At 33.6% G+C, this 16983-nt stretch overlaps 1 protein-coding gene across 1 annotated transcript; it reads left to right on the top strand.

Annotated features, from left to right (window-relative positions):
* Positions 1–3442: 3442 nt before the first annotated feature.
* LOC134263571 (uncharacterized) lies at positions 3443–13609 on the top strand. Its single transcript, XM_062745947.1, has 7 exons — positions 3443–3631; positions 3984–4167; positions 4552–5441; positions 10050–10155; positions 11754–11833; positions 12116–12281; positions 12885–13609. The coding sequence occupies exons 1-7, from the start codon at positions 3458–3460 to the stop codon at positions 13262–13264; spliced, it is 1980 nt and encodes a 659-aa protein (XP_062601931.1). The 5' UTR covers positions 3443–3457; the 3' UTR covers positions 13265–13609.
* Positions 13610–16983: the final 3374 nt, after the last annotated feature.

Raw genomic sequence — 16983 nt, 5'->3', positions numbered from 1 at the left:
ATTTTCAAAGATTTTTCCTATATATTTCTATATAAAACTTTGATCTCTCCTTCCCCCGGGGGTCATGATTTTAGATTACTCTTAATTGTAAGTAGTTCTTGAGAAGAAGATTTTTTATATTTTTGTCTTTCTTGATTATCTCCCCTTGCGAGGGAATATGTCACTTTATTTTAACAATTTAAATTCTGGATGCTTTGTACCAAGTTTGGTTAAAATTGGCCTTTTTATTTCTAAAATGAATTTGATATAAAATTACATGCAAGTTAAAGATAAATTAATTTGATTTTGGCATTTGATCAATGTGTTATCTATATCTCATGAATTTTTTTTTTACTCTTAATTGTAATTTATTGTCTGTCAAAGCACTTAATTACTGGATGACCACCTTTTTATTTCTAAAATGAATTTGATATAAAATTAACAAAATTAATTTGATTTTGTATAATATGATTTTTTTACAAATAATTTGCAGAGTATGACAAAAATATGCAGTTTATTTTTTCAATGAAATAAAAAAAAACTGGTACAACAATCCAATTAAAATTAGATGTTAGATCCGCTTGCAGTATGCGAGCGGATCTAACATCTAATTTTAATTTGACTTTTACAATGTATTAGTATTGATGTTTTATTTGGTTGCACCTTTATAGTTTCATTCATTAAAAGAATACAATGAACAATTATATTTTCACTCTAATATCTAAAAGAAAATTATGAACACCTCTTAATAGATCCACAAAATATTTGCGAATTGGCACCTTCTCTGAAAAAAAAACTGCGAAGGGGGGGGGGTATTTGTCCCTATAGGACAGTTCTAGTTAACTCTTTTCTTGGATATAATTTGCTTTAATGTTAAAGACTAGAAATATCTCATACAATATGAATATCACTTACCCAGTTTTACGTTTTTCGTGTCAAAAACAATTTATATGCCTTACCCGATTTTACGTTTTTTTTTCATTGCAAAACGAAAAGAATTGTTTCCTCGTTAAAAGCTGATAGTAAAGTATAATGGGAACAAGTAATTCATTTCTTCATAAAGAGAAAATATATCTCCAAGACAGATTTTGCCATTTGAAGATTGTTATGTAACGTTTCATTCTGTCATCACGTAAGTTTGTATCGGCGCTTGAAATTTGACGAAGATACTTTAATTTTGTATTTTAAATTGTTTATTTCTTTAAACTAAAGTAAAAGCAAAATAGAAATAACTTATAACAAAAGACGTATATACCCAAACCACATTATAAAGGATGGAAAATTTTTTGCTCCTGAATTCACTAACAGAAGGTTCTTGACAGCTTTTTTAGTTACCTCCTGATCCTGGTCAAGGCACCAATTTCCAACATGAGGGAGAATTCTGGACAGGTGCTCCACCAGCAAGGGTATCTGGATATAGGCGATTGGACCTGGGACTTGTAATTAGGATTTAGGTAATCTATAATAATTAGGGATGTCAACGAGTACCCGGTTAACCGGGTAAGAATCTACTAAAATCGGTACTCGGTTACTCGGATGTATATTTCTGAATATTTCTAAGCTTATTTATTAATGCATTAAACAATCTGTTTTAAAACTTTATTCTCATATTGTACCTACGGTAATTAGGGTTTCCTACTCCTCTAAATGACCGTTATCGCCCGTGACAGTGTTTATACAGTAATTATCGTGACAAAGCACCTGTTACCTGGCTTTTCTCACCTTCGGCTGTCTTCCAACCTTATTTGTTTAATTTGCTTTAATTATTTGTTTCACGGAACATCGTTTAAGGTCTGTTATGATTAAATAAATTAGATAATTTTGTCAATTCTCCGAGAAGCCGTAAATTCTCGGGAAAAGATTACACGCGCGATTGTTAATATGGTTGTGTTTGATTACATGCCAATACATGTACAAATGGTTAAAGGCAAAGGCTAAAAAAAATGATGTCCATCGTTGCACCAAACTACAAAACACCGTCCCGTAATACTATAAAATCTAGGATCGAAAAGTATACGAAAATCGTAAATCCGCTCTGTTAGAACTTGGTCAAGTTCAAGTCAAACTGTACAACTGATACGTGGACGTCAAACGCAACAAAGAGTAACATTACAATTACGGAGCAGATTAATTTTTTTTAACAATAACACCATGAACTACTTACGATTTTATTTCTTGTGTTTATCTGATAAATAAATTGAACTTTAAAAATTGTTGTATTAAGTTTCGTCGGGCACGAAGTGCTCATCATTGTTACAACAGAAATGCACTTACAGCTAAACCTCCTATCAGAGCATGTGGTTTTATTTCTTCAAGAGTTTACAGTGTTTTACATTCATCAATTTACTTGTTCTTATTTATTTACACTTTTACCGAGTACCCGGGTACTCGATCGGAAAAACGTCCGAGTAACCGAGTATTAAAAATTGACCGATTTGACATCCCTAATAATAATGTCAAGAATCTTTAATTATTTATACAGTGTTAGAAAAATATATTTCTTCGAATCCATCTCTCCCCTCGAAACTGAGAACTATTTTAGTCGGAGACTAAGTCTTTAATACGTCTTCGTATTATATGCATTATTTCATTTGATCGAGTCGCCCGCGTGGTGCAGTGGTTAGAGCGTCTGCCTTAGAATCTATGAGTAAAGAGTAGATCCTTACTTTATGGGTTCGAATCCAAATGTGGACGTGGAGACCGGTCTTTTGGTTGGGACAGTGTAAATTAATTGGGGAACCGTGTCGCAGTAGGTGCTGGCACGAAAAAGATCCCTCGCTGCACAATGGCCTCGAGTGTAGAATATATAAGTAGGTCAAAAGCAAATTTCCATGGGCAAATGGTGGCGTCTCCATATGAGCAAAAAAATTATCAAGAAGGACGTTAAACAACAAACAATCATTCGAATATATAGACAAATATCGTTTTAGTAATTTGTTGAGAAGATGTAACGTTAGGAAACTGCAGCTGATGAATTACATTGTCCAAACAATTTAAGCGAAGCATTCATAAGCAGAATGAACAGAACTACATGTAATAAAATTTCACATCTTGAGAAGTTTGGATTTACATTGTATTTATTTTAACATATTATTTCATTGTTTTGTTGGTTTTTTGTTTTTTGTTTTTGTTTTGTTTTGTTTTTGTTTTTTTTTTGTTTTTGTTTTTTTTTTGGGGGGGGGGTGTTGTACGAATGGTATTGTAATAATACACAAGATAACATGCGCAGAATAACACTAAAGTTCGAGATTTAACCAACTTTATCAAGAAATATCAAACCTTGAAGCTTAAGATTATATCGATATTTTAAATATTGAATATTTAACACGGTCACACATTGACGAGTTAGGACAGCTAGCCGTTGACATGCACTTTATGTACAACAATTGGCAGCGACCAAAATCTCCGATTGTTTTGAAGATTTATATATATTGCCCCCGTTTTGAGCCGGTCTTCGGACAAATCGAAATCAACGAAGATGGACTTTCTTGAAATGGAAGAGACCGACGCTTTCTACGATTCCTGTCGCACGAGGGCGCTACACGAATTCAATGATGATTTAGAACAATCACTGGAATTGACAAAAGACGTTTTTCATGCGCTGGTTCAGAACAAATTAATTTCAAATCAAGTGATGGATATTTTAAGCGGGGTAAGAATTGGATAGGATAAAGAAGTATAAATATTTAGGGTAAAATGTTTAATATTCTTAATGGAACTTTGTAGCAATGCAATGCCTTCTCTTGTATTAATTACTGCAAAATCGTAATCAATATATTTTCCTCCAAAAAAGTAATTAATTTAAACCGCCAATGACGAATCTAAGAAAGTATGAATATAGTAACTGTTTTATGAATTAAATTAAGGTATTAGCATATGATACACAACCATGTGTAAAAATATTTCCAATGTTACCCAATATATGCTTTTACTCTCTTGAAAGAAATATTCGAAAAATCACAATTTTTTGACGAGTATTTTCACTTATAACCTTTTTTATTTAGCCATCTCTGGACAATGAAGCTAAAGTTCAAGGAGTTCTGTTTAACATCAAGAAGAATATGACAGAGGATAAATTCAACAGATTCCTGAGCGTCATTGAGAGCACTGGGTTAAGACACATCGCCAAAGCGATCTGGAAAAGCTACTCTGAGAGGGCCAATGTCTTTCAGCCGAAGACAAAACACGGTTTGTTTCACTTGATTGTTTGTTTAACGTTGCTTACTATTGAGATGTGGTACTAACTTTTACTCAATTTAGACCTGTACTCCTGTAGACCTGTTCGATCTCGACACTTAGAGTCTTTGAGCTTTCTGGGCTAGTACCTACTGCAATTTTTGAACTGGTTCATACGACCTCATCCGATGGGACGATCTCCACGTTCCGCACTGGGATTCGAATCCGCGATGTAAAGATCAACTCCTTACTCCGCAAATCTTAAAGCAAACACTCTAACCACTGTGCCACTTGGTCGATCGATAGAGCATTTTAATCGATAAGGACTTTCAGTAAGCACATACATACGATTCATCACATTTTCTTAATTATGAAATGTTATCATGTTTCTTTTAGTTGGTTGCCAAACTGAGAACAATGTGCCAACGAAACTTCCCATCAAAGAGAGACAAAAACTTTACCGAATTTATGACAAACTTAACAAAGGGTTGAAAGGGAAACATGGCCGACGCTTTCATTTTGATAACTCTCCCAAACCAGACGAGAACTCGATTCGAATAGAAGATGTGGATAGAGAGATAGACAAATTACTGGAAGTTTTCCATGAACAAATACATTACATTGCAAAATTCTGTGATAAGCTTGGACTACATGCTCACGAGTTACCGACGGTGAGTCAGGAAATAGAAAAGCTGGTTGGTAAATGCAAGACGTTAGAAGCCAAAGTGAACAGTATGTCTGTAAATTCGTTGTTTAGCCAGTACTTCAAGGAAGAGACCAGCGCATCTTCTTTTTCAAGTACGAATCGGAAGGAAAAGAACCCGGAACCAATCAGTTACAGATCCAGTACACCTGTACCGACCTTAGACCTTCAAACGACAACACGGACAAAAGACAACCATGTCAGGAGAAGCAACAATAAAATTCATTTTGAAGATCGTGATGTAATTAAAAAGGACGACAAAGACAAAGAATCATTTCAGAATCATCGAAAATCGTCAAAACAGACGATGATGATGACAAATGGATTCCGCATCGACACCACAAGGACAAGCGCCATAATGCAGACTCATCTTTCTCCATTCGAGATCGCTATTCTCGAATCTAAAACCAGAGAGAGTGTTCACTTCCCGTCACGTGATTACAGTGCAAAAACCAGTAATCATAATTCTCAGTTTGAAAATGGGTCAAAGCACCCCGTAAAGGGAAGACAGGCTGATATTCCAAGGACAGAGATATGGAAAAATTTGAAAACACGAAAACAAAACACGCGGGCAACTGTTCATAATTCAACATCAAAACATTAATCTTTAAAGCTACATGCTTCCATTTCTTCATATGTAAAATAGAAAAACAAAACATAATTTCTTTATTTGCTGTCACATAAACCAAGGAAGATAATTTTCTATTCATATATTTTAAGAGTCTAATATGTATTTGTCAATTGTTTATCCTATGGAATTTTTTTTTTACAGGATGAAACTAATTATGATTAAAATACAGGTGTTTTAATAAGGTGTTCCATTCAATACTGAATAATACATGTATTTATTCAAGGAAACAATGACACAATTTTATTCCCAATTTATCATGTCTTCAGTCTTTGGCATGATTCGGGGACCCCCGATTGAACATAATTGTCCTTTAGAGATATAAATCCAAAGATCCAAACTATACTGCCAATTAAGTGTGTGTATTAACTGTCCGGAATGATGAACTGCGATAGCGTGCCTGTTTTAGCATTTTATTAACAAATGCATGTTATGTCATTCATCTTAACATTGCCTATGAAAATAGATATTTATTTTGATCACGGATGGATCCACAGAGAGGGGTTAGGGTGACCTTTTTTGATTTCAGATTCGTTTTAGAATCTCCCGCCTTTGCGAAGCGAGGGACATTAAACCTCTTTCGTCTGTCAGTATGTCCGTCTGTCACAAAAACTTTTGAATCCAAAGAGGTACGGCTTTCATATTTCACAGGTACATATCTTGTGACAAGATCTTTTCAGATATACTATGTTTTGGACCCTGTGACCTTGACCTTGAAGTTTGACCAACTTTTCAAAACTTTTAACATTACTTTATACATATACATGTAGTAACTATCGGACGAGAAAAGATATATGACTTTCTTATTAAACATATGTATTACCTGGGACAAGACTTTTCTAGATGTACTATGATTTTTACCCTGTGACCTTGATTTTGAACTTTGACCTACTTTTTAAAAATGTTATCTTTCCTTACAGCTTTTCATTGAGCAGAGATATGGTTTTCATATTTGACATGTGCATTGTTTCCGAGCATACATTTTTGACCCTTGTCCATGACCTTCATTTTTGACCTAATTTAAATTTTAACCTTGGTGTTTACTTTTGAATGACAAAGGGCGTTCATATTTGACATAATATGCCATAAATAATGGCATCCCATCCACTAAAACACCAAAAGCGGCGGATCATAATTCTTTGAATGCGGAACACTTTCTTCTGGAATTTATTTTTCGATCCACTTTTGCTGTAGTGTGCGTTTATATAGAATCTAATTTTTGCAATATTATTTTTTAAGAGTTTGTGTACATCGATCATTTATGAAATTAAGGTTCATATCAAAGTTCACAGCTGTTCACAAGGACATAACTTCAACAATTTTCAAGTGCAAATTACAATGTCTAAAAAAGAACATCCTTATTATATCATCGTAACAAACCACGGCCACCCTCTCCCATTCTAAGAGAGCTTAAATGTGGACCCCGAACCATGACTTGAGACAATGCCATTATAGATTACAACAATATAATGTAACATATATATCCTCTCTTTATATGTCACAAAAGGTTACGTGTATGTACCAACAGACATGATCAATAGGAAATATCCTACCAAACATAGCATGCCGTGTGGGTTTGAGGAAATCATTTTTAATGTAAAGTTCAAGTATCCACAGTATGTACGAAAGGTCGCTCTTTAATTTATTTTACCGGTAAATTAAAACTGCCATCTTTTGTACTGGAAAATATTGAGTCTCCTTTTAGCTCACCTGGGCTGAAAGCTCAAGTGAGCTTTCCTGATCGCATTTTGTCTGTAGTCAGTCTGCAAACTTTTCACATTTTGGACTTCTCCAGAACCATTGGACCAATTTTAACTGTACAAACTTGCAACAAAGCATCCTTGGGTGAAGGTGATTCAAGAAAATGATCGAAGGACCATGCCCTCTTTAAAGGGGAGATAATTAAGAAATAGTGAAATTTGGAGACATTATGTTTTTAAAAAACTTCTCAAGAACCACAGGACCAAAAAATTATAACTTATAGGAAACCTTCTTTACATGAGGTACATTAAAGTTTGTGCTTACATGTATTTCAATTCTACATTTAGGAATAGTATACATATATATAGTCCCCCCCCCCCCACCGATTACAAGAATTATACTTAGAAAGTTAGAATAAACATAGAATTTAGCATGGGCGGATACAGGATTTGTGATGGGGGGGGGGGGGGGGGGGGGCACATAATTTTCACGCTGGGGGTCTGGGTGTTAATATAAGGCCCGAAATTTTGAAGAAATGTAGCGTTGAAATTTTTGGCAATGTAGCGTCCGGTAATGTTGCTCTCCCGGTGGTTCAATATTAATGAGCTTCTTGTTTATTAAAGTAAGCTTTATTAAATCCTGTGTAACGTTTTACTGACAAAACCAACGAACCCCTCTTTTCCAAATTATATCTAGAAATATAAAAAAAAAAGTACCAAACACAAATTAATATTCATTTTGCACACCTGTTTCAGCAATTTGCAGTTGCGCTATTTAGAGATCAGTACTTTTATCAAATTGCTGTTTCAAATGTTTCCCTTTTCTTTGATTTAAAAGCTCACCAGGAAGAAGGAAATACGTATATTTACGAGGGTTGATCCAAAAGTAATGTCACAACTTTGATAAAATCGCTATCCGTGGACGTAAAACAACAAAATTATTAATGATGAAGGCCCTGAAAATTTCAATTCAACATGATTTCTAATTTTCAAAATATCGGATTATATACAATGTGCGATTATGGTAGTCGCCGCAGCTAAATTACGTCATATGACGGATACGCGCCGTCATACATTTAAACGCTTCCCTCCGTTTCATTAAAAATTATGTGAGATTTGATATCCACGAACACGTTCACAAATTTCACTTTCTTACCCTTGGTACCCATCATACACTCACTCTTTTCATAATTAATTCTGTCAAAATTCATTGAACAGTAGTAAAAGACCAACTTAAATTTTCACATATCGCTTTATCCGACTGTCTTTTTGACAATGTCACACACCATTGAAAATATCCGTCCGCCCTCCCATCTTTCGGTTTTCTGGTCATCTGCTGAGCATTTAATGACCCATCAACCACCGAAAATCGCTGAAACCATCTAAACAAGTCTCTTATTTACATTCTTTCCTCCGAAAGTCTGGTGAATTAACGTAACTGTCTCTACTGGCGATTTCTCTATTTTGAAGCAAAAAATGCGTTACAGTTTGTTTTGGCTTTTTTGTCCATTTTGACATTTCCTTTTTTTCAATGCACCGGAATAAATCAACGATGTTTTTCATAAAAAATAGCAGTGATGTCATATAATTTTTAATTTAAGACTAGAAAATGAAGTCAATTTTTGCCTTTTAAGGTATTTTGTGTTTAGGCGCTTTTAAAAGATGCTTTTTAAGTGTTTGTCTTTTTTATACTAAAAAAGTACACTTTAATTTGTGACGTTCGAACACCCCCTATCTTAAATGTTTTAAACATCTATAAAATAAATTCAGTTAAACATTATCGAATGAAAAATTAGAGTTTAATTAAATTTATAATTGTGCATCTTTTGGTATATAATATTTGATAATATGACGCCAAATATAAAAGATACGGACACTGTGACATTACTTTTGGATCAACCCTCGTATTCAAACATTTCTTTTCTTTTGGTATATTGTATTTGATATTTACTTTTGGCTCAACCCTCGTATAATTATTCAAACATTTCTTTTCTTTTGGTATATTGTATTTGATAATATGACGCCAAATATAAAAGATTTGGACACTATGACATTACTTTTGGATCAACCCTCGTATGATTATTCAAACATTTCTTTTGAGATTGTTGTCTGTACCCTACACACACTCAAAGCTATAAATTATACTATTTTATACACTTTATTTGGATGTATTAAATGTCCTTCCTCATAGATTAGCATTCAACCGAATTTACATAATAAATTTTTTTTCACAGAAGGATTGGTAAGGTAGCATAAATCAGTTCAATGTTTGATGGTTCATTTGTACATTTCTCTGTCACTATGTATACGCCACTGATTTAGAATTCTGACAAGAACATTTCAATATAAATAAATATAAATATAGAAAAAAATAATAAGTACTAAAAAAATTTTGTGTAAAAAAATTATTTCACCAGCGAATTGAGCCTAATTAAATCAAAATCTTTATGTAGGTCTAATTAACGAATAAACAAATTCTTGTCATTTTTAATTTTTTGTGTGTGTGTGTGTTTATTTTATTAGAGTACAGGTGTCTTATCAAAGTTTTGGACTAAATTCTGAAAAGATTATTGTCATTTCTGCCTCGCTGGTGGGTTATGTCTTAAATCACAAAATTTAAATGACTTGGCCTAAATCTTTTTACGAAAAATCACGTGTTTCTGTGTATAAGTGCTTGAATCAAATAAATACCATCCTCAAATGATAAACCGAGACAATAGATAGGAGGACGTAGAACTTGGTGCGTATTCGTAAAATCGTTTTTCTAAATATTATTATTAGGTACTAGTATATTATATATGCATTCAATAGGTTTAAATCTGAATACAATGGCAGAGTTTTAGTTTTTACTTTCACTTTTCAGATTTACACCGACAACATGAGGCTATCGATTATCTTAGCAGTTCTTGTTACGCAGTTTGTGGTTGCCCTTTCTAGGCGTTTGAAGGTGAATCCTGTGAAATTTAAAGGTAAAAAGTATGCGCTCATTTGATGAAATAAAATAATGTATGCGTCAAGTATGTTTTCTAAAGATTTTAAAATCACAGATTTTTTTTTACTTAGAACCAAAGATATACAGCTAGACAGACAGACAGACATTCTTTATTTCCTCTGCAGAAGAGATCAAGAGTTGAGTTGTCGTGAATGGCAAAAAGGAAACAAAAGTTGTAAGACCGATACTGTATATGTATATGTACATATACATATTATATGTAAAATACCGCACCGTAAATAACATGTACTTCTAATCCACTCAACGTACATCCTTGAGTCGGTATTTCTTCTATAAGGACAAGATATCGACGTACATGTGTTCATTTTAGATCTGATACATTTACATGTATAAATTGTACACTAGATATCTCACAGAGATTTTTTTACTGGTATTGCACTTCAAGAAAAAATATGTTTTAAAAAATAAACGTATACATAATGTTATAATTTCAACTCTTAATGCCTTTTTGTGGTGATACATTTAGAAGCACAAAAAGAGTATGTGCAAAAGATTATGTTTGATAACAACATGAACAACGTATGTTATCAAATCACTGTTGCCTACGCTATCTGCATTGATGGAATAAAGGCGAGACTTATCGACCTTAGATGCAGCGATTTCCAATAACAAAATACAAAGAAGACAAAAGACTAATCGTCCACACATTTTTTCCATACCAGCGAGCTTCATATTTACAGCTATCTCTCCCCGCAAACTCTTCAAAATCAAATCAAATCTGTGTACTTATTTAATAAGACAATAGGGCCAACTAATTACTTAAAATTAATTTATATAGTTTGATATATACTCAAAAGTATGCACCGAGTTCGATCTTTTTTTCAATCCGGGGCAGGCTAATGACAGATAAGTTGATGTTGCTAAGATTTCAACAACCTCTTTTACATCAGTTGGTATTTCGTAAATTATATGGTCGTAATTATGACCTTGTAGGCAATTTTTTTTATTATAACTGGGTCTTTTTTGGCTAACTTGTTTCATACCCATTATAATTAAATTTTGTGACCTGATCAATATATAGGACTAACAAAAATGTGGCCGGTCCACAGGGGATGCTTAGTCCTCCCAGGCAACTGATCCCACCTCTAAATTTCCCAGAGGTCAGTGTCTTATGCCCTAGCTTTTCTTCCACAGATTTCTATTGTAAATAAATATCTTTTTTAATCCATTGATCACTTTTCATTATCTTCCTCTTTTTCATTAACTACATGATTATTGTGAACTATTAGAATAGTCTAAGAAATGAACAACTCAATCAAATTTTCCGGTTTGTCCCGTAGGTCCCATTATTAAAAAGCGAAAAAAAAACTTTGAACATAGGATGAAAAAAAAGCGACATTGGATTTTTTTGTCTCACAAACGAAAAAAAACCAACTGCAGCCCTTTTCTTTGTACCGACAGGGCGGGGGGGGGGGGGGGGTGGAGGGCTCGCGTGTATATGGATGGTCAGAAGTTCCTGCTCTCACGCCTGACCATAATACAAAACCCAACCCTACTTTTTCTATGTAATCAAAGGAGAGATTTTATATATTGTGAAACTATGTCTTGCTTCAGACTGTAGCCATGTAAGAGCTCTGGGTCATATGAAGAATGGCACGTATACATTATGGATGAATGACACAACACCCTTCAAGGTATAAATCAAGCAGTTAATCAATTATCTTTTTCTTGGTTATAATTTGACTTTGATTCTCTGAAGAAACAGCTTTAACGCTTACAAATTTTCAAAAAGAAATTTTAATTAAATAATAATATTGCAAAAAACACCATCATAGCTTACAGCAAATTCGGTACAAAAGTTTTGACAGATACAAGTATGTTTAATTTGAAAAACTCTTTACAATTCTGCTGAAACATAACTACATGTACATGTAGTGTACTAATTTCAAATCTCATGTCGATATATATATACGTAGGTACGCTGTGAGCATGGAGCGTCTAATTCGTTCACCGTGATTCTTCGGAGAATGTACGGGACAGAAAACTTCTACCGTGGTTTCCATGACTACCAGTACGGCTTCGGTCATCCCCAGGGAGATTACTGGGCGGGGCTTAACCAAATCTACTACTTGACCTCCACAGGTAAAGTGAATGTCAAAAATCAGGTAAGCTTTTATAAACTGTTGCAAAAAACATTGTGTTCTTTTTCTCCAAAAACACCAAGGTCATATAATTATGACCTTGTTAGCTGCAGATCTGTAGCGTTATTGCAGCCCGGAGGACCAGGCTGATCTATACATTTAAGTTTAAGTGTTGGTGTATGGGCAAAATTTGCAGCTCTCAACCGGCAAGTGATGGCGTCTCTATATGAGTGAAAAATTCTCGAGAGGGACGTAAAACAATATACAATCAATCAATCCAAAACATCAAGGTCATTCTTCTTTTATTGGGGTTAGAACATGTAGGCTAGCGTCGATTAGGTTTACTCAAAACTGACTTTTACACAAGGTTAGTGTTGGTGCTGCAATGTTGGAACAGATTAAATAGAAAATTTAATTTTGTTGTTGTTGAAAATCTGTTGAAAAAGAATAGCAGGAATAAGATGATTCAGATGAGGGTCGTGACCCATTGACCTGTTAATGTTGTTTCTACAATCTGATAAATTATTTCGAGAAAAGAATTGTAAACGTTCTCTATTGAAAGCTATTACAATCCAATAACTCGGAAGTTATTTTGTTTTCCAAGGTAACAACATTCTGACTGTAAACATGCAGGACTGGTACGGAAATAATAGAAACGCTCGGTACAATCACTTCCGGGTCAATGCTGCGCCATATTTCCAGCTTTCCATTGGATCTTTTCAAGGTCAAGTTCCAGATGACCTGGCATTTAACAACGGCATGTATTTTGCCACCCACGACAAACCAGATGCACACAGTTGCGCTATCCACCAGAAAGGGGGGTGGTGGTACAACTATTGCTCCTACGCCCTCCCCACGGGCGTGTATTACCACGGGGGACCTTACACACCCTCTGGTGGATATTACGACGGTATTTACTGGAAGGATTGGCAAGGATATGGATATTCTCTGAAATATTTAGCCATGACTGTTTCAAATGTCTAATCTTGACTTGAAAGAGATGTTGCAATTTTTCATGGATTTTTGGTCATTTGGTAGGAAAACAAGCTTGGTTTATGGAAGTAAATTGCAAAAAGTCCTGTGTATATGTACAATGTAGTAGCAAATAAAACTTTGATCATGAAGATATTGCTCAGTTTTGTGATGTACGGTGTGCTAATTGATCTTTATCTAATACCTCATGCTAAAAGTATTTTCTATCATATTATATCTTGATCGTAAAGAGTATAGGGTGTTGATTCATATGCCATTGTAATTTATCATAAATTATAACATTGTTATATCTTGCAACATTTTAAAGTTTTTTATTAATAAATCTTTTAAAGTTTATTGAACTTTTTATGCATTCAGATGGATATTGAACTCGTTTACAGTGGAGCGTCATTTATCCGGATGCTTTGGTTCCTAGTCAATTTGTCCGGATATGTGAGGCGTCCAGATATCTGTTAAACAAGACAAAGTAACTTTTAAAAAATCCGTTCCGATCAGGATGAAAAGTCGTCCGGATACTGAAGCATCCGGATTTCTTGCGTCCAGATATATGAAGGTTCACTGTACATGTTTGTCAGTTGATAAAATATTGGCACAAATTGCAATTGGTTTTCAGAACAAGAGAGATTTGCTGCGTATTTGCAGAAATTTAAAATCACAAAATTTTTACTAAATTCAATAGCATCTAAACTTAAGTTTAAGTTTTAAGGATATCCGATCCTCAGCCAAAAAAGGATAACTCTTTAATTTATAATTTAATTCAAAAAGTATTAAATTAAAGCTTGAAATTGAAATTTTTTCATGAACAATTTTCATTTTAAGCCTCCACGTATGATTCAATGTTCTTTAAAGTTTTTACAAATGGTATAAAAAAAAAGTTGACATTTGTACCTCATAAAACTATGTAAAACTTACATATTTAAAAAAAAAATCAAAGTTCTTTTAATTTAGCCTTAGTTACCAATGTTTATAAGCATGATTTGAGAGGTGACTTACGATGTTTTCTTTAAAAGGAAACACTTCATACACTATGCATTAAGAAACGATGGAAGTAAGTAGGAGAAAGTAAAGTACCAAATAAGTGTAAAATTCATGCATTTTTCTTTAAAAGCCTGGATACCTATGATTTTTATTCCTAAAATGTATTTTTTATCAATTATCAATTAGAAAATATGCAGTAGGTAGCTCTAATAGCATTTCCTGAAAAAAATATTTGAGATTTGTTTATTTTCCCTATATAATATGATATAATATAAATTTAATGATGAAGTTTAAAGAAATACCATGGGTAAATACATTTAACTTTGAAAATTTAGAGACATCTTTGTGAGCATTTTCAATTACTCAATTTTCAGAACCTGAGGATCGGATAACCTTAAACTTAAAAGACTTTTCCTCTCAATAAACAACCATTCCCCACTATAAATTAAAGTTCAAGCTTTATTAAAAGTCTTTTGCAAAATTATTTTAAAACTCTGAAGTTAGTATTAAAAAATGTTTGAGTTTCTGATTGACAATTTCTACTAGTATGTGTTTTTTGGAGACCAGATCTTCCAACAATCTGTAAGAATTCCTATGGGTACCAGTTATGCCCCGTTATAAACAGAACTATTTTTGTTTTCGTGTGAGGCAGAATTTATCAGAAGTAATATGCATGAGAAGAAGAAAACACTTCAAAAATACTGAGACCTTCAGTTCGACATTTGAATATATTGACGATCGATATATATGTACATGTAATACAATTAACAAAAGTTACTTCCAGACAAAGTAATGTTGAAATGACATATCCCACTGATCTTGACAAGAAAGACACCACAGAGTCTAGTCCGAAATATCTGACAATTTCTTTTACGATTTTGACATTTTACGTGCCAGGAAAACAAAACAGTAAACTCCGGGAAAACGTCAGATATTTCGGGCTACACATGCACATCAATATTTTATCTCTGAAAAAAAGAAAAAAAGACGTTAATGGTAACATATAAAAAAAACAACATGAGACACGAGATGACTTTCAACTTTTACATCATTTACATCACTTACTTAAGTAGCAATGAGATAAGTTATTGACAAACAAGTTGATGAAACAATGATATCAACTGTCGCATATAAAATCATTGTTATGCAAGTTTCAAGAAATAAAATCTGAATGTATATGATTTTGTCAAATCTTGACTGACGTTTTCATACTTTTTGTTGGGCATTTATTTACCAGAGCTGCAGAACTGTAGCCCATTGAAAAAACAGTATATTTATTGCGCACAAAAAAGTTGCGCTTAGTTCTGAATTAATTCTATCAAATTCTTATTTCCATTGCAAAAAAAGCTAGACTTCAAACAATTCCTTACTCCTCTATCAAGTACTCTCGTAGTTGGCATCTGCACAAATAATCTTGCAAATCAATACATGTATGGCCGCATGAATGGACGAATTTTTCGATGATCTCAATTTCAGGACCTGGAGGGCTATTGACAACAATTATAGCAATTTTTTTTGTGGAAACGATGAAAGAATATGTAAGGAACACACGATTAGTGATATTTTGAATTGAGAGTTTTAAAAACATGGAGAAATAATAATTTAAACAAGCAAATTCAAAGAATTGTGGTCCCCCGCTTTCGGTGTCTTTGTGGGTGAGATGTTATCTTTTATGACATATTGTGTGTAATATGAACATCCTATCATATGTCAAGTATTTAGAAAGTAACATTGAAGTTGATTTTTTTTAAAGGATGAAAACCCTAATCCTGACCGTTAAAAAGTTATGGCCAAAGTAAAAAGTTTTTTTAAAAGTAGGTCAACTCCAAGGTCAAGATCAAAGGGTCAAAATTGTTGATATCCAATGAAAGGTTTTTTTCACAAGGATTACATATGTGAAGTATGAAAGCCCTAGTCCTTACTGTTCAAAATTTATGGTCAAGGTTAAAGTTTTTTCATAAGTACGTAAATCTTTAAGGTCAAGGTCAAAAGATCAAAGTTGTTGTATCCAATAAAAGGACCTGCCACAAAGAATACATATTTGAAATATAATAGTCCTAGTATTTACCGTTCAAAAGTTGTGACCAAAGTTAAAGTTTTTTTAAAAAGTAGTTAAAACTCCAATGTCAAGATCAAAGGGTAAAAGTTGTTGGTATCCAATGAAAGGTCTTCTCAAAAGGAAAACATATGTGAAGTAAGAAAGCCCTAGCCCTCAACGTTCAAAAGTTATGGTCAAGGTTAAAGATTTTTCATAAGTACGTAAATCTCCAAGGTCAAGGTCAAAAGGTCAAGGTTGTTGATATCCAATGAAATGTCTTGCCACAAGGAATACATATGTGAAATATAAAAGTCCGACTATCTACTGTTTAAAAGTTGTGACCAAGGTTAAAGTTTTTAAAAAGTAATTAAAACTCCAAGGTCAAGGTCAAGGGGTAAAAGTTATTGGTATCCAATGAAAGGTCTTCTCACAGGGATTACATATGTGAAGTAAGAAAGAAGTAAGTCCTCACCGTTCAAAAGTTATGGTCAAGGTTAAAGTTTTTTCATAAGTACGTAAATCTCCAAGGTCAAGGTCAAAAGGTCAAGGTTGTTGATATCCAATGAAATGTCTTGCCACAAGGAACACATATGTGAAATATAAAAGTCCGACTATCTACTGTTTAAAAGTTGTGACCAAGGTTAAAGTTTTTAAAAAGTAATTAAAACTCCAAGGTCAAGGTCAAGGGGTGAAA

This window comes from Saccostrea cucullata, unplaced genomic scaffold (genome assembly GCF_032062105.1).
Source record: "Saccostrea cucullata isolate Sc308-1 unplaced genomic scaffold, CSIRO_AGI_Scuc_v1 ctg727, whole genome shotgun sequence".
In the NCBI taxonomy this organism is placed as follows: Eukaryota; Metazoa; Mollusca; class Bivalvia; order Ostreida; family Ostreidae; genus Saccostrea; species Saccostrea cuccullata.
The sequence above is the reverse complement of the archived record's forward strand: the minus strand, read 5'-3'. Positions and strand labels throughout refer to the sequence as shown.